Source organism: Bemisia tabaci, chromosome 6 (assembly GCF_918797505.1).
Source record: "Bemisia tabaci chromosome 6, PGI_BMITA_v3".
Classification (NCBI taxonomy): Eukaryota; Metazoa; Arthropoda; class Insecta; order Hemiptera; family Aleyrodidae; genus Bemisia; species Bemisia tabaci.
The window spans coordinates 42,263,839-42,286,634 of NC_092798.1; the positions used below are offsets into that span (position 1 = coordinate 42,263,839).

The following is a 22,796-nucleotide window of genomic DNA, read 5'->3' on the forward strand; positions in this document are numbered from 1 at the left end:
TCCTAGAAGGGCAAGAGTCAGTTATCTTTGCTCTCATTTTTGAAATCCCTCTTGTTAGGTTAGGTAACGTTAGAGCCTCACTTGGCTTACGGCTTTGAGTTCAAGAAAGAATGTTCCTATGGAGTAATCATAAGTTTTATCTGCTTTCACCTTGTGACCCTAGCTTCACCAGTTGTTTCAAAGTTCCGAGAAACCGGTCCCAAGCTTTTCTAGAAAAAGTGCCTAGTGTTTGGGGAGAAACTACCCGTTACTTTCCTGGCTGATTATTAATCTATTATTTTATTAATTAATTTATTAGGTTTAGATAATTATATTCAGAGATGAATACCTAAATTTCTTAGTACCATGTTTTACTATAATGTTTTAGTATCACATGAAAAATTCAAGCAGAAATCAAGCAGATAAATATTTTGTTTCCCCCTAAAAATTCTTAGCTTCATTTCCACAGTTCAGAGGTATCCTTCAGGTAATTTGTCTCTTACAAAAGTCTCCTATACTTGAAAGTTTTACTCACATAGGTTATCTGGAATATGATGGTTTTTTCGGAAGAAAAAAGTAGTTTCTGTCATCGTTCAGCAAAAGTTAAAAGAAAGAAAATAAAGAGAGAAGAAAAAAAAACATACTTATGTAGGAAAAAATATCGCTTATATTTAAAAGATTATTTGACAAATGCCTTAATTACGCAAAAAGTTTATAATAAATCTAGAGAATCAATGTACAAATGATTACTTTGAAATTTTTTTAAACTCGTAAACTTAATTAAAAATATATCACAAGAAATACTTACAAATCACGATCATAGTTTTTCACCCATGTGAATATCTACAAGATAGTAGTCAACATTTTCTAAAATTTATGACAATTTGTTCAACTTGTTCCTAACATTTTTCATTCGCTCGATTAGAGCTCGTGCTTCTGGTCTGGTGTACAGAATTGCTAGACAGCTAGAGATCAAATCTTGGAGCTTGACAAAACAAGCGCTGTACATTGAGTCCTTGTGCGAGACTTGGAAGAACGTTTCGCCTAAACTTGTTATAACTTCCATTAGATGGAATTCATTGCCTTCCCTATCCCAACACCAGTCTCCAGACGTGTAGAGCTCTTGGTAGACATCTAACAACATGGGGTAACTGACTCCAATTTTTTGTAAGAACACCGAGTAGACACAATCAGCGGGAGCTTTGAAGCGGCAGCTCAGGACCTCCAACTGTCCGATCAGGAAGTCTAAGGGGAAGCATGGTGAAGGAATAGAATGTACACGAGATAGACTTTGAACCTTCTGCAAGACGGCCTTGAGTTTTTCAGTGCCAGAGGATGATGTGCATGCGTTCAACGTTTCATCAAGAAGTTTGCTCCAAACCTGAAATATAACAATATACATTACTGTCTTTATAAGTGGAAAGAATTTCCAAGTTCAGGAATATGTATGACTTATTCCATTTTTCTAGGGAGGTAAATATTTGCACAGAAGATGCACCTAATTTTTTCTTTGAATTTTGAATAGGAAGTAGCGCTCAAGAGAAGTGGAAAGGAGGGGTATCGATAAAGGCCGTTTTTGGGCTCACCTTCACTAAATTTCTCATCTCTACGATTTTTTGCTCATTGAGGGTCTATCTTTGAGGGAATGCATCACGATTTGGTAATTTTTGATCTCTTTTCAGGTTTAGTACTGGCTCAAACATGGGTATAAAGGCCGATGCGAGCTTGCTTTTGAATGTAAAAAAATCTGCGATATTAGCCAAAATCTGCCTTTGGACCCATATTTGGGCCACTGTCAGACCTTTAGATTGGCCAAAATCTGCCAATAGACCCATATTTAGGCCCCTATCAGACCTTTAGGTAGACCAAAAATGACCAAATCATTACGTATTCTGTAAAAGATAGACCTTCAATGACCGAAAAATCGTAGAATTGAGGAACTTCAGGATGGGTTCTCTAACGGCACTTATCATACTTCTGCTTGCCGATTTCGATTAACTGTTATAAACAGATTTGACTAAACCTTTTTTTACATCTAATGAAGAAAACAATTTTAAGATAACTAGTTAAAATTCAAGACTGAACAATTTAAAGATAAAGCCCCTTGAAAAGACAATTCAGGAATTTACCTTGGTTCTGAATAAATCATCTAAATAAAGATGCCCACCCCAAAAGCCAATGAAAAGGCAGTTTAGTAAAGGAAGGTTGTTAATTACCTCACGAACAAGTTCCATGCTTTGGTGTCCTGACATGTCGATTATGGCAAGTTGGCTCTCCCACAATTCAAACGGTACGGCATATTCTAAGTACAGTTCTGTGGCAGAGTACAGTTTGTTCTGGAGCTGTATGGCCGCTGCCTCTGCATTTGGGTGTTGATTCGCCAAGGCTACTATCTGATCAAACATGTATCGCTGCACCTGGGCCACCTAAAGACAACAATTCATGATATTAGGAAGATGAAAGCTTGTTACCCTCTTAATGAGATCAATTATAGCAAAGGGTAGCTTGCAAGAAATCTTCTGCTAATCTTCAAAAATTTTTTTACTGTTCTGATTCTGAAAGAGATATGACTACTCATTAATTATTTTGGAATTGGTGATGACTTAAGCTAACTGAACCAAATCAAAATTCAAACCATGAGCCTCTACAATTTAGTTCGCATCTCCTTCAGTAAAATAAATAGTAAAAGTCGCATTTAAAAAGCATGAAACCAAAAATAAAGTTGTTCGCTTTTGTTATTGAAAAAAAGGTTGAGAATCGCTGGCTTGAATAAATCGAAGACCAGAGGTCATGTTCTCTTCCCACAATGCGCCATTAAAATAAGAAATAAAAAATAAAAGCTGAAAAAGCGGACAAAATTGTGATCATCTTCAGGAGAAACCTCAGTGCCAAAACGCTCAAAATTGAGTCACTAATCGCGTTTCATAGGAATATTGTACAAAAATTTGTATACAAAGAATACTCTTGAAAATTTTGGACCGTTCAAAGGTTAAAAAAAAGACGTTGAAGATGGAAATGGATTTATTTTACAAACCTGCATCAGATCTTCAATTTCATGGGCGTATTCAGTACGGTGGAATGGATCACTGCGAACACAGACAAGAGCGTGGCCAAGGAACGAAAGTCGCTCTTCAAGCGAGATATTGCTCCCAACCTCAGTGGCCAGAGAGTAGAGGATCTTGGTAGCGGCAACATGGTTTTTCTGACGTTCATAGTACCTCCAGAGAAGGTCACGGGCTCCATTTTTCTTCAGGAACCGTTCAACAGTGGGTGGACTCAACTCAACCAAATGGTTCTGCAGTTGCTGTTGAATCATCCATTCGTATAAAGCTACATGAAGTAATTCATCATCTGTTGATAGCGCTTTTTGCAACAAAACCTCACCAACATTCGGAGCCTCTATTTCTTCCTGGTAGGTTTGACTACTTGACAACTGGGATCTATTAAGCGATTGATTGATGTAACTATTCGTTTTTGGTAGCCTGCTAGCATCGGTTGAGGATCCAGGGGAAGTGAGAGGTTGATTCTGAGAGAAAAGCTGCGTAAGAACTTCAATTATTTCTTTGTAACACTCCATTCGTTTATTGTAAAACTGATACGCGTCAGAATCACTTCCATATTCACTGCCATAGTAATAATTAATTGCAAAGTTTCTAGGATCATATTTTGATGCACATGATAAGCTTATTATCAGAACTGCTTCATAAAATTCAAAAGCTGCAAACTTGCGGCAGATAGTGCTCAAACAGATATTTGGAGCTGCTTCAATACACAATTGTAAAGCTGAAGTTAAATACTTCTGTTTGTCTTCAGGATTCACAGCACTCTTTGCTGTAAGAAGCATTTCGTTTGCCTTGGCGTAAGATGCATCATCATCTCGGAATATGAGTGGGCACACACCTCGTAGTTTGCAACTAATAGAGTCTACAGTGGAGTCATCTTTAAGATACAGATTGAGAAGCGTGTTGACCAAAGTAATGCACAGCTCGTGTTTCGAAACGAGCAATTGCTTTAAAGTGATATCAACTAATAATCTTTGATTTTCTGGACTAAGTTCAGCAACAAGTTGATGGAATTGGTGCTCACATAGAACCTTCCATAGACCTACGATTTGACAAGCATGATCTACAACAACTTTCAGTGCCTCTAAAGAGCGATTTTCTAATCGATGAACTTTTTCTGCTTTGGTCACCGCCATAGAGTTGATGGTGCTTTCTTCCATGTTCATTGAAGGTAAACGGCTCATTACAGCTGGTCCAGCAAAAGACTGAATGAGTATGCTATTCTTCTCAAGAAAGGACCAAAATGCTTGCAAGTTAGAAAGCACAGAAACACACTCTTCAGCGCTTACAGTTGAAGTTAAATATTGCTTATTATCCTGATTTTTTGTTAATTTTACAAGAGGGCTTTGCCACAGGGGTCTGAGAATGCGAGACAAGTATAAGTAGAGACCATTGTGCTTTGCTGAGTGTTCGTAAATTATGTTTTCAGTGCTTGAAACAAGGGTTTCAGACAGGATGTTCGGTCGAGTTTGGGCGATCGGTGTGGAGACTATGCCAGGTCTAAAGTTGGTTGCTGAAAAACACAAAATGAGATATATTAATATAAAGGGGGCAGATGAAGTCTAATCAAGCATTGAACTGGAGGATGGTCGGAGTATTCAGGACTGTGAGGAGTATAAATATCTAGGAGTGTGGTTAACAAAGGACGGAAATTTGGATCGGGCTATTAAAGATCGGAATGTGCAAGGCAGGAAAGCTATCGCAATGCTAAATGGGGTTCTCTGAGACCAGAGAATTTCTAAGGAGACTAAAAGAAAAATTTACGACGTCATCGTGAAGAGTATCGTAACTTACGGGAGTGAGGTCTGGCAACTGAAGAAAAAGGACTGAAGACATGCTTAGGGCAACTGAGATGGACTTTTGGCGGAGGTCTGCTGGCATCTCAAGAAGAGAGCATATCTGCAATGTAAAAGTGCGCGAGATAATGGGTGTGGAGAATGACATTGTGCATGATATCAGGTCCAAGCAGTTGGTCTGGTATGGACATGTGCGAAGGATAGCAGACGATCGGTTGCCCAAGCAGGTTTTTGATTGGGTTCCTCCCGGAAGGCGATGGCGTAGACGTCCTGTAAAAGGTTGGCAACAGGGAGTGAAGGAGGAGATCAGAAGGTGCCAATTGCCTGATGGTCTCTGGGAGGATAGGGGGCAATGGCGATTGGGCGTCGCAGAGCGCGCGAGGCTGCACTATAAAAGCGGCTTAATGTATGTAGATATAATCTAAAAATTAGGCCTGTTTTAAGTTGTCCCTGTGCAGAGTTGCCACAGAATTTAGAAAATGAAATTCCTTGCCACTTTCCTGATTTCCCTGTCAAAAAGACATGATTTGAAATCATTTTCAGGTGAAATTTGTAATTTAAATCGTCAAACCTATTCTAGAAAACAAACAAAGATGACTTAGCCATTTTCCCCTGACACTTATTTTTCCTGACATTTCCAGGTATTCCTTGAGGGTGGTACCCTGTGTGAGCGGTAGCTCATACTAATGTTTCCTGACCTGGATGAAGGTAAGTGATGGGCTTGGAGAGACCAATGTAAAAAAAAAAGCCACCAAGTTCGTTTTGTGTCATTCATGAATATCAAGTGGCATAAGCTGAGAGCAAGTGATGAAAGAGAGTCTTCTTACTTTGAAAAGAGCTCTGAGGGGCTGTGACTGAAAGCATCTCAGCTGGAGTCAAATTGTTGTCAGCCACTTCTTTTGGTTCACCACCATATAGGAATAGGGCTTGCGTGGCCCAATTTGCAAGCTGCAAAAATGAAAAAATTAATCAATCACAAATTGAGCATTTTCCTTAATAAGTTTTATTTTGGTTAGTGAGAAGGTACGCTACAGACAGAAGATCTGCATCTTCATAATTAGTCAATCACCAACACTCTATTGAGTTTTTTTTAGCTCCAAGTAAACAGACCTCATTGCAACAAAAAGAACACATGCTTGACATTAATTTTAATATTGACTTTTAAGCTCTTCGTTTTTTCAATAGAAATTTAAATTATGTATTCAAAACCTTCAATCCGAAAAACATGAGAACTTCAGAGATGTTAGTTGAAAATTGGGTATAATATTTTTTCAATCATAGTTTGTATGATTTTCTTTACATTGGAGTGTTGCGACACTGGTGGTGCAATGCACAATGCATTTCAAGAGAGAAAAACTGGGGGTCAGAACAAACCCATGCTAAGACTCTACCGTCTATAACCGCATTATCCCTGAGTTTGATTGGATCCTGTATCCTTTTCCTATTGAAGCTAAAAGCAGGTTGTATATGAACACCGGTGTGTAAATTGATGAGAACGTTATGACGAGCATAACACAATCTTGATGGACACTTTTGGTCTGAGCGGCAGCCATGCCTTGGCTTGACTACCTTCTCTTCTCTAGCGTTTGCCGCCACTGCCTCGGGCAATGGGCCTGTTGCAAACGTTTGCTAGAGCAAAAATAAGGGATGTTCCTTGAATATAGTGTCTCAAAAATTACGATGAGCGCATCGGCAAACTCTGAAATGCACTCCTAGCTTCACATTCTGCGTAGATATTTGCGTTTTTTTAAAATTTTCACTTCAAAAAGGATACTACAGCACAGGTGAAAATTTCGTCAGAGGAGTTGTTCCATTTAATCCCTGCTCAGTGGCCGATGCTTTCGCGCGCAAGTTGAAGAGAGCACAAGGTCAATTAAGGCGAATATCTATCAGCGCAAGAAAAATGTGAATGTACATATGTCGATTGTTATCAGGTGGTTAGAATCATCGTCCCGTCACATGTGTTCTGGCAGATTGGCATCGGCTATGTTGAATATTACGTAGTATCCTTGTGAGCAGAGGTTGAATGGAATGACTCCTCTAACGAAATGTTCACCTGTGCCGTGGTATCGTTTTTGGGGCGGGAAGCTCGAAAAAACGCAAATTTCTTACGCAAATTGTGAAGTAAGGAGTGCACTTCAGACTTTGCCGATGCGCTCATCAAGATTTTAGAGACATTTTCTATGAGTAAAAACTCTTATTTTTGCTCTAGCTAAAGTTTGCAGCAGGTCCATTCATCCTTGACGACACACTGAGCAAACACCGAATAAGATACCCGAAAATTGCTTCTTTTTTCTAATCATTATGGCCACTGTCACAATAGCTTCCTAAGTTTAGACAAAGATTCACTTTAGGGTGTCCGTAGACTTCCAAAAAAAGGACTCTCCAGCTTAAACAGATTTTTTTCTAATCAACATGACATGATTTCATGAAAATAGTCAGATTTCTAAAGTTGGGTTTTCAATTTAGCACAAAAATCTTAGGGTCTTTTGCAAAGTTACAATTTACAGTATTCTGAAATCTTAGATCCCATGACTTTAAAAACTTGTACGCTTGAAAAAAAATCAAACAAGAGGGAAAAATTCTTGAGTTCATCAAGAAATTCCTCACCCTTTGACTAGTAAATTTTTTAGACCTGCATTTTCTAAGTTTTCCAGTTTCCTAGGCACTGAGGATACTCTGATTTTGCCTACAATTTTGATCGCCTTGCTATGCAGATACTAAAAGAATCGATAACACAAGATACAGCATAGATAACTTACATCCACATTTGAGGTGCATTGTTGGCAAGCAATGGAAATACACAGCGCACATGATTCATCATCCGTCATATTCTGGAAAAATGCTCGTACAGCATCTGCATTCGGTCCTTTGTTTTTCCATAGTAATTGAGCCAAAACTTCCACCGGCCGCAGCTTAGAGAATAGTTGTATACCCTGTGATAAATATATAATTGATAAAAGTGAGGAATACGAGCTCAAAAGAGACACTTGATCGACAGCCCACAGAACCGCTGGACAGATGAACATTTAAGTACCAGAACACATGATCCCTTGTGCGAATTTCACATAGAAGATGGACGCTTCAAAAATTCTCACATTTAACTCTTAAATGAGAAATTGACATTTGTGTCAGGATCTGTGAGAAAGGACCTTATCTTTTACGGGATAATTTCCCATAACTTTTTACAAAAACTGGAACCACATTTTTCTAAGACCCAATAACTTATCTCTTGGAACTACAAGACTCATACCTTCTTAACTATTAGAGCTACAAGAGTCAAACGAGCGCTAAAATTTTCAGATTTTCCTCCTACATGCTCTTGCAATTTTATGATTTCATCAATTCAAACTTCCTACTTGCTAAAAAACCTAAGTCGACTTGAATCAAATTTGGAACTAAAATAATTTCAGGGTTCTTCAAAATGGAGCATTTTTCTTAGTGAGTTGAAAAATCTGATCAAAGTGAATTTTTCCAATCTGCATGTACATTTTTACGCTGCTAGAAATTTTACATTTTGGGCAATTGACAGACTTAAAGATTAATGTCGTAATCAAATTGAAGTCTCACATTCATTACTTTTTTTAATTGGGAGTGTAAGCTTTTCTTTGGTATTTTAAGTTATTTATCGCAGCAATTTATCATAGCGACAGAGAGAATCTAAAACATAAGGTTAATGCTGGGACAAAGGAGAAAAGAAAAATAGAAGGCAAAATAATACAGTCTTACAAACTGTACAATTTGACAACACTAAATATCAACTCCCCGTCCACCTTACTTAAGGATTAAATTTCAAGATTTCTCAAATTTCTTGTATTTCTCATGAAACTCCTAAACTTTACTCTGATTTTCCTGACCTGATGAAATTCTCAGATGATGGACCACAGGCCTAGGTGCTAATAAAGCATTCTGTGACATATTTCCTGATCAAAATTTCACATAAAACACACTTGCTGCGACAAAATTTACTGAAATCAACTCAAAACTGAGATATGAATTTAACATTTTTTGACATGTAAATTCTAATCTTCCTTTCAAAATAGAAAAGTCTAATTGGGTCGGATTGTACACTAAACGTTACTGTAACAGTTTCTGCAGTATGAAAATATGGCAACCTCAATTTTGTTATTTCAACTCAACTGTTGCTTGTTGTTAACACTATGAACAACACAAGGCAGGAATCTGGCTTCATTAGGAAGTCTGCCAAAACCGTTGTAATGTGTAATTTGATTCAAGAGGTGATTCGTGTTTGATGTGAAAGAGCTTGATGCAAAAACGGCTTTTTTCGCCCCCCCTCTGGAAGTTCTTCAGACTTTGTCTATTGATTACTCATACTTGAGCGCTTCTTTTCCCAAATTTTCAGACCCCCAAAAAATTTTGGGGGGGAGTTAGGGGGGGTGGAAGTCAAAACCTGTGAACCTCGATATCTCTTGAACGAAGAAAGATATCGAGGTCCGGTTTGGACGAAAAATCGTCTAAAATTACATACTTTAAGATTCTAAAGGTCGAAATCCCGATATCACATTTTTAAGTCAACATATGTACTTTTTTCCAGTTTTTAGGTCTAGAAAATTTCTTTTAAACGAAAAATTTACAAAGATCTCAATTTTATATTTGAACCAAAACCAGTTTTTTAAATTGTTCGTCTTTTTCCGCATCCAACGAGTGGTCCATTAAGCTGGGGAACCGAACAGTTCCGGAGTTATGATCGATTGAAGTTTCCGCTCAACGCGCGCCGACCGATTTTCGCGCGCAAAAAAGTCGGATTTGACTGTTATTAGATCAGATTGAATGTTCAAACTGAGCAAAATGCTTTATTAGGGACTCTTGAGGGTCGCTGAGTTCAGAAATTACAGATACTTCCAAATAATTTACGTTTTTAAAATTACAGCTCCGCAGCGCTATTTTAGAGGCCCACTGAGCGCTGACTGGCCGCTCAGTGGTCCTGTCCGAAGCTGCAATTTTAAAAACGTGAATTTTTTGGAAGTATCTGTAATTTCTGAACTCAACGACCCTCAAGAGTCCCTAATAAAGCATTTTGCTCAGTTTGAACATTCAATCTGATCTAATAACAGTCAAATCCGACTTTTTTGCGCGCGAAAATCGGTCGGCGCGCGTTGAGCGGAAACTTCAATCGATCATAACTCCGGAACTGTTCGGTTCCCCAGCTTAATGGACCACTCGTTGGATGCGGAAAAAGACGAACAATTTAAAAAACTGGTTTTGGTTCAAATAAAAAATTGAGATCTTTGTAAATTTTTCGTTTAAAAGAAATTTTCTAGACCTAAAAACTGGAAAAAAGCACATATGTTGACTTAAAAATGTGATATCGGGATTTCGACCTTTAGAATCTTAAAGTATGTAATTTTAGACGATTTTTCGTCCAAACCGGACCTCGATATCTTTCTTCGTTCAAGAGATATCGAGGTTCACAGGTTTTGACTTCCACCCCCCCTAACTCCCCCCCAAAATTTTTTGGGGGTCTGAAAATTTGGGAAAAGAAGCGCTCAAGTATGAGTAATCAATAGACAAAGTCTGAAGAACTTCCAGAGGGGGGGCGAAAAAAGCCGTTTTTGCATCAAGCTCTTTTGAAGCAGCAACATGTATCAGAGTGCTTAAATTCACACCTCTTCGAATGGTCTATTCTTGGTTTTCCAGAAATGTAGACACCCTGCAAGCAAGTGCAATATTAATACACACAATACACTTGCAAGTTAAATTTATACCTGTGCAGACAGAGAGACAAAGTTGGCTGCATTGCTGTTGGTCATTTCATCGGCGCAAGAGAATTGCCACACTGGACCATCTAGCTTCACGGTAGCCTGAGCTTCAATTGGAGCATCGAACGCGAGGTATTCTTCACTGCTTAGACACCAAAGATTGTCTTGACTTTCATTGACCGTGCTTAGTGCCATGAAAATACCTGCAAGAAGGGGCTGAGTGTATAGAGCCAAATATCATGGAATGTGAAAATCTACAGGAAAAGAGACCTTACCGCCTAAGATAATATTATTTAAGAGGGTGATGGTGATGAGGTTGGTTCAGAATTTCACTATTAGCACATCAAATGAAAAAATTAAGAGCTTCTTCAGATTTCAGGGTAGACAATTTTTCAACTTTTATCCATGTTTTTCCCACTTGGAAAGAGAAAAATTCCCTGACTTATCCCATCAAGGATATACTGACAGTGAAGAAAAATCAAGTCCGTTTCCAAGAAATTACACTGACCAGTTTTAAAAAAAAACAAATAAAGTATGACAGGAAGTTTGCTACATCGTAAACAGAGATATGTGGTTTCGCACTTTTGCCATTGATACGTACCATTACTTGTAGAACTGACTCCGAAGTTCTATGTTTTGAGGACTGTGAAAACTCTTAAGAGAAATATCTATCAAGGCGAAAAGATTCCAGTCTTTTTCATTATATTCACCAATTTTTTTTGGAAAATTAATTTTATCTAGCTTTTTTTGGTTTTCTAACACCACAACATCTTGGAGTCAAACTTGAGATCGTGCTAGTTAATTAATTAAGACAATTATGATTGATTCATTGCAGGAATAATTTTCAAGAGTGACCAGTGCAGTCTCAATTTTTTCTGCAGTAATTTCATTGACATACATATTCTGTTTTAAAAAAAAAAACCTTGTTTGTTTGCCTTGAGAAACACGGAAGACTTCTTACATAGGACTGAACTTTTATCATTGATGCTATTATTTCCAAAATTTCAAATAAGATTTACCGTTGTTGTAGTAGGCTTGGCGAACATCGTTTGGTCTCACAGAAACAACACTCCCGATGAAACCTGGTGGCAATCGCACATGGATCAATTTCAGATCGGAGACCTCCCCTTGCATGTAAATTAATTGAAAGTAAAATCTAACACCAGCTTGAGTTACCGCCAAAAGGCCAACGTTCTTAGATTCTTTTTCTTCTACTGCACAAATTGATACGATGCTGCAAAGTTCTACTCTGTCCATAGTCCTGTAGGAAAAAATATTTACTCGTGAGTTGAATGGTTATCTTAAAAATTTATGAATTAGTTGCTTAAATTTCAGGGACAGATTCGATTGAAGGATCAGTATTTGAAGGCTGAACGTAGTTGGTTTTGGAATATTTACATACTACGACCGATGGATAACTAGGCATCAGAAGAACGTGGCTTGCATTCTTCTCAAAATAAAAATTGCATTACACAAAGGAAATCTTTTTAGAGCAAAACCTCAATAGAACAAACTTTGATTTAAAAACCTTTTCCACATAAGGACGAAATCAGTAGGTTTGGTGAAACACCCTTTGCTAATACTGTATTTTTCTTTTGAAATAATATTATTACCTGGATTTGATTCAATGATGATTTTATACACCCATATATAAAAGAAAAAAAAGTTTTTTTTCACAGAAAACAAAGAAAATATTCCAGTACCGATCTTGTAACATTGATATTAGAGATTAAACAAGGTGCTATTATGTGTGTTAAAGACAACTTTTAACCTCAACCTTGGTGACTGAAATGTTATTCCGCAGATTAATTGTAGATAGCTTGATTTTCAAAAAACAACTGATATACACAAACGATTCTTAAGACTTCCAAGAACAAGTTACACACTTGATTTTGAGGCTTCTAAAAACAAACAAAAATTCCTGGAGGATTGCATAGCATTCCTTCAAGTTTTCAAATATAATGTACTGCGTATGAGGAAAGAAAGTGCGTCCGTGGCACTGTAGTAGCTCCTTATCTCTGAAATCGGCTACAATGGGTGTCGACTGAGTTTCTGGTGTAGAATCTTCAGATCTAATAACAACACAGAGTTGGAGTTTTGCACCTCAGTCTGATAGGCTGACAAACTCACTCTTTCAAGGAACCATGGTGGTCCTGAAATTTACACGTAACTAATTTGAATGGACCAACGTTACATCTAATGCTTTGATAACTTTGAAAACAAGTTTAGCCAATGTTCGTCTGTCTTAGCCTTAGGGTCTACCTGGATGCTGTTCCATCATTACTACTGCGGTGTTGCCAGGCGGACATGCCTACATTCCCGACTTTCTTGTGCGTTCATGTCATATTCATACAATTTCATGCAGCTTAATGATTTTTTTAAACCAATTTTGTTGGTCAACAAACTGACCTGTGTGTCTACCGCAATCAGTTTGTGCATAACTAACCACTTTTTTTTTAATAGTACCCACATCAGATTCAGCAAGAAACAGTTATGTACACTGGTCAGGATGCATTACATTACTATAAGCAGGGAAAGGAATCTTGAGCATCGTTCATTACGTTCTTCAACAAGTTTTTCTTCAACAGCGATCTTAAAATAATGACGATTTTGGCTGGTCAGCTGACATTCATCATTACATAAGGGTTTTACTGCATCAGAGTCTCTATTTATAGGGACCCTTAATTAGAAATTCTGAAAAGAGGAGTTTTGAGTAGTTTTTACAACTGTTCCATATTGGCACCTTTTATTTATCATGGGATATATGTACTTCAAATTTTTAAGTTGCCTTAGGTAATAAATACATTACTGACGGCAAACAATTGCAGATGAATCTTTCTTCATAAATCCCAATTTATAAATCAGAATTCTTATGCTTAGAAGTAATCAGTTACTTATTGGGGATGCTGAGAGATATCTTAAAAAATGGTATTATTGAATTGGTAATAAAAAAGGTGTTGAACGACTGACCTGATACATCTGATCGCTGATTCAATTACAGCATGTTGCGGTAAACTAGCTTTGCAAGTTGCTGTGGAATCTGAGCTGAGGATATACATATCGATGGTCCCTTTCTCTGATAATGTGTAGAGGATTTTGCGACTGTTATCGATTGAGATCTGCGATATTGAGTCTGACTTTTGGAGCAAAGATGATATAACTGATGGGAGCAAGAATGAAAGAGTTGTTCCTGAATGGTTGACTTTACTGCACCGTTTTCCCCACCAGTCCAGTTCTTTCTACAAAAGAAAAATAGAAAAAAAATAGAAAAAAAGGACAGTTCATTGGTTTAATGATACATTGATAAGCACCAGTATAAAGTAACACTTCTTATCTTTTTCTTGACGTTTTTCACCCTTGAGATACGGACTCAAAATCGCTGATTTTCAGCTGAACAAAACTGTATTGTCGAGGAAAAATAGATCTAGGGGATTAAAGCTGCGTGTAACTTGTAATTTGAGACCAAAGTGGACAATCAGAGAGATTTCCCACCTTGAACTCCTAAAATAATTGCTTATTTGCAAATGTAAGCTTTAAACTTACAATAGTATCTCAATTATCCACTGCTTTCCAGTTATCTGGCACAGTCAAAATTAATTTTTTGGTCAAAACAAGTTAGTTGAATGAAAGTTTTGAATGAAGTTCTGTCCAAACAGTTGAAAATTAATAATTACCCGTAGTTTTAATAATTATTTCAGGCACGTTTTTAGAGCGTTTTACACATATGCAAGATAGATGAAGCTTTTCAACAATTTTGGCATCCTGAGTGCTTCTGTACAGCTGGAAACTATGGTGGAGTTGGAAAACTACTCTCTCTCTCTCTCTCTCTAACTCGTAGCTGCATAAGAGGGGCCCAAAATGGCTGAAAAACGCGTTTTCCGCAGTTCTACCTCAGATTACGACCCGTGCCCAAAGGTGAAAGGTCATCAACTTCAAATATGATTTGAGGGGCACCTGGAAACGTAACGTACTGGAATATAATCAACCGTTGCCTTTGGGCCCAATCATATTACGACTCAGTGAAAAAACTGAAATGGATCATTAAAAGAGCGCAATAATTGGCGGTTTTTAACCAGGGCTTTGAGTTGAAGGTTGATAATATTCCAGTATGTTACATGTCTGGATGTCCCTCACATCATGTTTAAAGCTCATAACCCGTTTCCTTTGGGCCCAGGTCGCAATCTGAGGTAGAATTGTGGAAAACATGGATTTTCAGCTATTTAGGGCTAAAAAGTTAGAAAAGGTTGAATTTGAACTTAGGCCCAAAGGCAACGGTTGATCATATTCCAGTATGTTACGTGTCTGGGTGTCCCTCACATCAGATTTGAAGTTCATGACTCTTCACCTTTGGGCCAAGGTTGAAATCTGAGGTGGAACCGCAAAAAACGTGTTTTTGAGATATTCTGGGCTTCAGAGCCATGATTAGGCCCCTGTTTTGCAGCTAAAAAATGTGTGTATTGGCGAAAGTCGTCAATTCCTGTTAAGTAAGCATCGCCAACTGCCAAATATCCAAAAATTTCCCGATTCCATGGAGGGGCTGATTTTGGCTCAAATCGTAACCCTTCCTTTGCAGCTTCTGCTAGACTTCGGACAAAATCTCCACTTTCAAAGTTTAACATTGTGGGCAATGGCACTTAGAAGGAGTTCACTTTCTCTTGAATGGCACCAGATAAAGTTGCTAAGCCGTCGTACTTCTCGCAAAATTTCCTGGCTTTTCCAAATCACTGTCAATTCCCCGACTTTTCAGATTTCTTACACTGCCAGAGACCGTGGTTTTGCAATGCTGATTTGAACTTACGAACTCTGGCACTTTCCGTACAAAACATTAAAAAGGGATGAAATCTTACCCTATACTGAATTTCGTACAAATTTCCATCTTCTCCACCTAGAAAGATTCGACCATTTGCTGACCCAGCTATAGCCGTGATGTTAACACCATCAGTTGGCAGTTGGAACACAACTTCTGGAGTGAAATGGATTTCATTGATTAAATTTGAAACAGCTGAAAGGAAAATTAAAGGTATGAAAAACACGAGATACTTTTTAAATTACATATATAAAAGATAAATTAATGATGTTCTGGAGGTGAAGCTGACAAAGAAGTGAGGAATTCTACAAAAAGTGTCTCATTTCAGTCGTAAACGTTTATTTTTGTAAAATAAGTGATGAAAAATCTCTCATTTCACCTAATCTAGTGAAAAGCTTCATTTTCAGGTTTTGCTGCTTAAAATATCAAAACCGTCACAGTCATGCTTGTTAGGTTCAATGTTTACAGCCTCAAAACGTTTTTTCAGTCTGATGAATTGTTCCAATTTTTGTACTAATTTCATCAATAATAATTGTAGTTGAATATACAATGTAGTTGATTTAAGAGAAGTGCGTTTTCCAATCAAAATATTTCGAAAATATGCTATCATTAAGTTACGACATCAAGACTGTCACAGATGTTTTTGTTTGTCAAAACGGCCGCTAGGGGCAAACAAAATCGCTACTAAACGTTCCATTCCCTATTAACAAGGTGGAGAAATGGTGCTGGGTCCACACCATTTTGTGGGGAAATCAAAGCCAAGAATCAAAGCCATTCAGTTGAGTGAAGTATTCACATCAAAATATAATCGTACAGCAGTCACTGCCGAAATTTAGAAGATTTTGGAAGGACTTAAAAGGTAAATTTACTCCATCAGACTGTTTTGTGTGTCACAACTGTTACGCCTTTTATTTTTGATATTCTGAAAAATATTTGAACCCACTTTATAGCCCTTACTACCAGTTGCTCGTATACCAACTTTTGAGATTGCGCTTCATTGCTGTTGAGTATACCTGCCACTTTTGTTTAAACTTAACACGACTGTCACACTGTATAGGATATTTTGTGTTTAAAAAGAAGCGGGGGAAATGCCTGGTAAAAAAAGGTACCGTATTAGATTTTTGAGCCTGATACTATAGTAAACCAGGAAAAAAACCCTACAACCAAAATAATCGAGTTGAATTTTTAGTTTAATGGAGGTCGAATTGGACAGTTTTCGTGGAATTGTCCAAGTGCAATTTTGTCTAAGGTTTCCTATTGCAGCATCATTTTTTTGTACACTACTTTACCAGAATTTTGGTAAATAAACGTATGCACCAATCTTAATCTTATCTTTCACAGAAATTTTTAGGTATTCGAGACTCACCGTTAAATAATAATACAAAAATGAAGCTAAAAAATTCTAATAAAAGTCACAAAATAAGCTCTAGTGTGTATCAGTGCAAAATTGAGGGAGAGAGTGTTTAGTATTTGGTGTTAGCATTTAAACACATCTGTCCGAGTCTAGCACTTCCCCCCCCTTCCCCCACCAGTTTTGCACTGATATTCATTAAAGCTCATTTTGTAACTCCACTTGTAATTTTTCGAATTGTTTTGGCTTTGATTTTCTTGCAGAATAGTGCGGATCCAGCATTACTCTTCCATCCTGTTACATGCAGTTTTTGTACCAAATGTTTTGTTTTGTTCTAATCAAAATAAGTAAACCTGTTGTAAATATTTAACTTAAGAAATATGTATATAATTATCACTTACAATCTGTTGGCACGGACAGTGTTACTCCTAAAACGACAATGTCTACAGTGGTGGCCAGAACAAGGAGGTGAGTGATGAATTCTTTGAAGACATTTGGTTTTGGTTTCACTAATCCAACGCACATGATTGTTTCGCTGAGACCATCATAAAATGCCAGGTCAGCACTGAAAGGAATCAAACAACCATGTTTGATGATTTGAGAAACGGGAAATGAAGTTAGAGCAAGCGACAAGACTAAAAAAATTGAGGTCTCTGGAGTGAGTGCACACTTAGAAATTGGTCAATGATAATTAAAATCCATTGATTCATCATTTAGTTTTATTTGCGGTATTTGTTAGCAAAAATGCAATTTGTCTTCTCAAAAAATAAGTTACAAGCAACGCTGAGTTGTGGTGAGTTGAACACGAGAGTTGATCCAAAAATAAATCCCTTTATTTTTACTGATTTAACGACCTTCCACAACTAGAGCAGCAGACACACCTTCACTCTCGACAACTCAGTCAAATACAAAATTTCGAAGAATGGTATTAAGTTTCTTTCCATTCACCTGTTCAATTTTTTTTTTTTTTTTTCACTTTTGAAATCACCTCTTTTGGCCAACAATTTTTTCAAGATCTCACTGATTTTTCCCTCTCAGTTTACCATCCTGACTCAATGTTCTTTCATTTTTCTTTGGTACCATTTACTCGCTGATATCAGTCTCCGATTCCTAATTTGCTGTTACTTCTTCCACTCTGTAACAACTTCTTAAATTTTACCTTCTTCTATTTATCTTATAAATGAGTGTGCTTTTTTTCTTTTTGTAACCAAGTGCTACACTACTGACTAGTACAATAGCCCCTTGCGGAGGCTTTATGTAAGCATTGCTAAATAAATAAATAAAAAAAAAAATTCTATCTGCACAACTGATACAGCAAGAGCAAATCAGTCAAAAAAAACTTTTGGGTAGTATCATCAGGTTTTTTCATTGCACTCTCGTTATCTTTACATTAACTTATACTTCGCTTATCATTTCCATGTATTGAGAATAACTTTTTGCACAAGCATTGGCTACTCTCACAACGCAATGATTTGACCTGCACAGCATGTAGGTGCACCTGGAGAAACTGCGATTTTTCAGAATCTTTGCTGCTAATTTTAAAAGACTTTAGATTTTTGGGAGCTTATGAATACCACCTACAAGTTTCTTTTCACAGATTTGCTCTGGCTGTAAACATTGCAGAGAAATAAAATAGGGGAATTATGGGAACTTAAGGAACAATCCAGGTAATTTCAATTTTTCTCATACTCATCATTACATCCATTTTAATCACCTATAATACGTTTCAAATTTAAAAGACTTTTAATGAAACAGATCCATAGCAATGACTTACCCTTTGTAGTCCCAAATGTAAAAATCACTATCAACAGTAACCCAGACACGACTAAGCTCCGGAAAGACACCCATTAAATACTGACATTGGACCGCTACACAAGTTGTCAAGGAGATTAACTCACTACAATAGAAAATAATGTAATAGTAATTTTAGAAATACATCAAACAGCAGATTTGCCTCAATGTCTACTAAGAGAGCACTTTAGTTGATTTTTTGGTTCTTCTATCTTCAATTTTTCTGAAAATGAATCAGTTAGGAATGTAACGGAATCAAAATTTGATAATTGATACTATAGATGAATAGCTATGCTAAATATAATGTCATCAATCAATCAAAATACTACATCAATAATTGTGTTCAGCTTGCAAAAGCTTGTCCTTGCCATACTATTCACAGAGGAACTTGAAAAAATGTTGGGTGTGTACCATTGAGTTTTTTTCAAGGAATGATCTAAAGAGAGCCAATTTGGTATTAAGTGTGTGCTCTTTCCATTCTACAAAATTGATGGGAATGACAAAACATAATGAGAGCACAGTGTTAGATACATTTCCAAAGAACAATCTGGCCAGAAAAAAAAATAGAAATAGAAAGATGGACCCCTTCAGTATGCTACCGATGAACAACTTTAACCTCCTACGACAAGGAGATTTCACAATTTTTACAGTTCTGAGGTCATTTCAACTTTTCGCATTTTCATTTTACTTACTATCAAAAATTAAAAGATAAGAATAATCTCCCCTTTGCAACATAAAATATAACATGGAGCTCACCCAAAGACGAGTCCTATAGGATGCCATTCTGTTGTGAACAGCCAATTACGCAACAACCTAATGTAGGATCCTCATAAGCCCAGAGGATCCTTCCCCGGTATCTGGACCCATATATTGCCCGCTTCAAAAGTGAAGTTAAGCCAATAATTGAAAAATAACCCATTAGGCGGCTGAATTTTTGAAAAAATACGTACATTAATGACCTTTTCTAACCTCTTTCAACTGTGAGGACTGTAATGGACAGGGTGAAAAATTTGATCTCTGGCAGGTGTATGTGACTCCACAGATTTTATGTGAAGTCCAAAAGCTGATAATAGTAACAGTTGATAGATAATGGCTGATAATAACAGTTAGTTGCAAGGACCCTGCGCGAGGTCACAGCGCTAGTAAGTGCTCCTGGATTTTTATATTTGCTCTTACGGGAGCCCAGGATTTGATAAAATTCATCCCTGGGTTACCTACAAGCTATTCAATGGGGGTCAGTGCAGCGCTCTGGTGGCTTAGATTAGAATTCGAAATGGTGGGCCGATTTGCCGTTGGGTCTCTAGTACTACTAAAAAAATGGTAATGCATCTTGCCTCCAGGACTTTGGAAGTTATGAGACAGCTCATAGAATACGTACAGCTCTAGGGTGGGAGGGGGGGGACTGAGGAAAGCATTTAGTATGCAATTTTGTTTTTACGTTTGAAAGGATAAGACCTATGTCACAATAGCAAGACAAGGGGAGTTGAAAAATCCGAGATGAAGCCTTGCATATTTTATGAATGGCCCCTAAGATCTTTCATCACTTAAATTTTTCTTTGGATGATGGGAAACATTTATGTGTTAAAGTTCTGAGGTTAAAAAAGGATACAAGATAAATGCTGCATAATTTCTGGAGGTAGGCTTATTTTATTTGTTGTTTTCACCAGCTTTGCTTTAAAAAGTGGTTTGGGATAATCACTTTCCTTCAAGCCACTGACAGTTATCCTTCCTGTAACAAAAAAGCACCATATGAGTATAAGGTAACCGTGAAACGATATTTTGAAGGCAAATATTCAAAATCATTGAATTCACTGAGTGGTAATACGTCTTGCTGCTTTAGTCGTATTTTGTTCGGAGGCAACACTCGCAACATGTTGTGAAAACGAGCAACAATCGCATTTTGTTAAAAGTTGTTTTGTGTTGTGGGGGCGGGGCTTATTTTCGTGCGCAAAATTTGAGAACCCCTACAGCAACATTGTTGCACAACAACTGCAACGTGCTCAGAGCAGGTCGCTTTTATGTTGTTCAAGAGAGCAACGCTGATTTCTAACCTAAAATTTGAATCTGCTCTCTCATTGGTTGTTCAGAATCGCGCAAAAAGAAACAAGAAGAAAACGGAAACATTTTGTTGTTTCGAACAAAACACGACTTTTCATGAAAGCAATGGTATTCATTTTTGATCATATTATTGATGACTACAGGGTTAGAAAGAAGGCTTTAGATCAGATGCAAGCAAAGAATGATGCCTTGCAAAACATTGTTGTAGAAAGTTGTCAGCCACCTTGATTTAGAATACAGTCCTGTCTGCACAAAAAGATAATAACCACAGGAACAGAAAATGTCTGATCTTGCGATCCTTGTACAGCGGCAAATGTAGGGTAAATCTTGGGTGGTGAGGCAATTATCAAAAGTGATGACTCTTCTCTTCTTTTTCAGCTTAGCACTCTAAGAAAGTGGAACAAATCGCACATTTGAAATAAAGCTAGCATTTTACCACCGATCATATGTTAAGCCATGAAGCAAATCAAAATCATGTCGTGAGGCAATAACGCCAGATGGCAAAGAAAAGTCAGTCTTTAAGAACTTTTTGCACCCCTGGTGAAAACTACCTGTTGCCTCAAATTAAATTACATTTACAAGCACGGCAGAGGATTTAGTTTGAATTCTGGTTTAGTTTAGTTTAGATTCTGGTAAAACTTAAGGAAGGTAAGTTGGCAGTTATTTACTTCTAATTTATATGTTCGGTCAACTGATTAGCATCTTCTGCAAAGAATGGTAGGTGATGTTGGCCGCTTTGACTAGGGATGCTTCCTGACTAACGGACCAGTGCACTTGAGCTGATAGGCTTGCCACCTGAAGAGGAAACTGTGCGCTGACTGCCCTAACTATAAGTGTTCTGCTGACTTCGGCAGATCCAATTCAGTAGCTCAATATGCACCATTAACTGCACAACCAAGTCAAAAGCTACTCACAAAAACATCTCTCTGCTGCGTTGGTTGGTTGAGCTCTAAAATTGATTAACTGTACATTACAGTCAGAAGAAAACAATTGTGAACTTACCTGGTTTGAGTTGAGAGTATTAATGCAAGTTATGGGTATAATTACAGATAGTTAGGGTAAGTAGATATGATAAATCGTGACTTACTTTCGACTTCATTTCTGTCTTCCCTTTCTACGATCAATGGAGAGTTGCTGTCGGAGTTGATCATTTCATCTATCTTGTTGCTCCCGAACTCGAGGCTTTCAGAGGTTGGCCCCATATCTGTGTTTTCTGCATTAGCAGTGATGTTGTACGGTCGAACCATGTTGAAGTTGATTTAGTAATGTATGCCTAAGCTAGATTTACCTGATAGAACATATGAGTGTGTTTAGACATGAAGTTAATAATGGATGAAATAAACTTCGTTGGTAACATGCATGAGGTCTCAGCGAATTAATTTGACAGGTATTCGACGAAGTAGATTCAGTTCTCTCAAGGAAACATGACATTATTGACTTTAATTTTAGGATGAGCACAGAAGGCAAAAATACTCCTCTGAGGATTTCCTAATACCTGGAAAATATTTGATGATAATCTGTGAGAGCCTAATACATAGTAATATTAGGAAGGTTGCATCTCAATTCTAGGATGCCAATTCACTAAATTTTGGGACCTAAAACAATGCTGTGAAAAGCACGTCAACTTCTTCAAAATCGCACAGGCATCAATTTTTTAACAGTAGTTTAAATCCCACTTCAGACCCTTGCAGTTACAGAAAGGAAACAAATTGTATTTGACGGAACAAGTTTCCTGACCCAAGCAATGATTGAATTTTTCAGGGAGAGAGCATTGAATTCTTGGATCTCCATGCATTCCGAACTGGTAAAGAAGAGAATTTCTAGTAATATGTTCCGTAGATACAAACAACCTATTGCCGGATCACGGCTATTGAAGATTCAAAGGCGATGATGATCAAGTACGATAACTTTCAATTCCGAAGGAGGCATGAATATAAAGAGGCAAAAACGAACGAATAAAATGTATACTCACGAAGAAACAGATGGTTAAAATTAGTACAGCATGTACATATTTAAGTACAGGGAAATTAATTTTGAACTAAGAGCAACCAAAACGACTCAATGATTAGAAAAATAACTAGCTAGCGAGCTTAATAGCTTATTCTATGTCGTACTGCAAACTGCAATCTGCTTTCTGACTACGAGCGAGCACCGAGCAAAATTTTAAGGTTATGTTTAACCGACGACTGCCGACAAATTGTTTCCCGCGAAGAAACGTCGGTGGTCGGTGCG

General features: G+C 37.4%; 1 protein-coding gene across 1 annotated transcript; it reads right to left on the reverse strand.

Annotated features, from left to right (window-relative positions):
- Nucleotides 1–623: 623 nt before the first annotated feature.
- Nucleotides 624–22,694, reverse strand: Nup154 (nuclear pore complex protein Nup154). Its single transcript, XM_019050715.2, has 14 exons — nt 22,537–22,694; nt 21,652–21,852; nt 20,116–20,235; nt 18,490–18,583; nt 17,117–17,280; nt 15,405–15,559; nt 13,528–13,796; nt 11,577–11,818; nt 10,564–10,760; nt 7,600–7,773; nt 5,665–5,785; nt 3,014–4,554; nt 2,196–2,405; nt 624–1,360 (listed from the first exon to the last, which is right to left on the reverse strand). Exons 2-14 carry the CDS (start codon nt 21,809–21,811, stop codon nt 854–856), a joined length of 3,954 nt encoding a protein of 1,317 aa, XP_018906260.2. The 5' UTR covers nt 21,812–21,852; nt 22,537–22,694; the 3' UTR covers nt 624–853.
- Between the last annotated feature and the right edge of the window lie 102 nt (nt 22,695–22,796).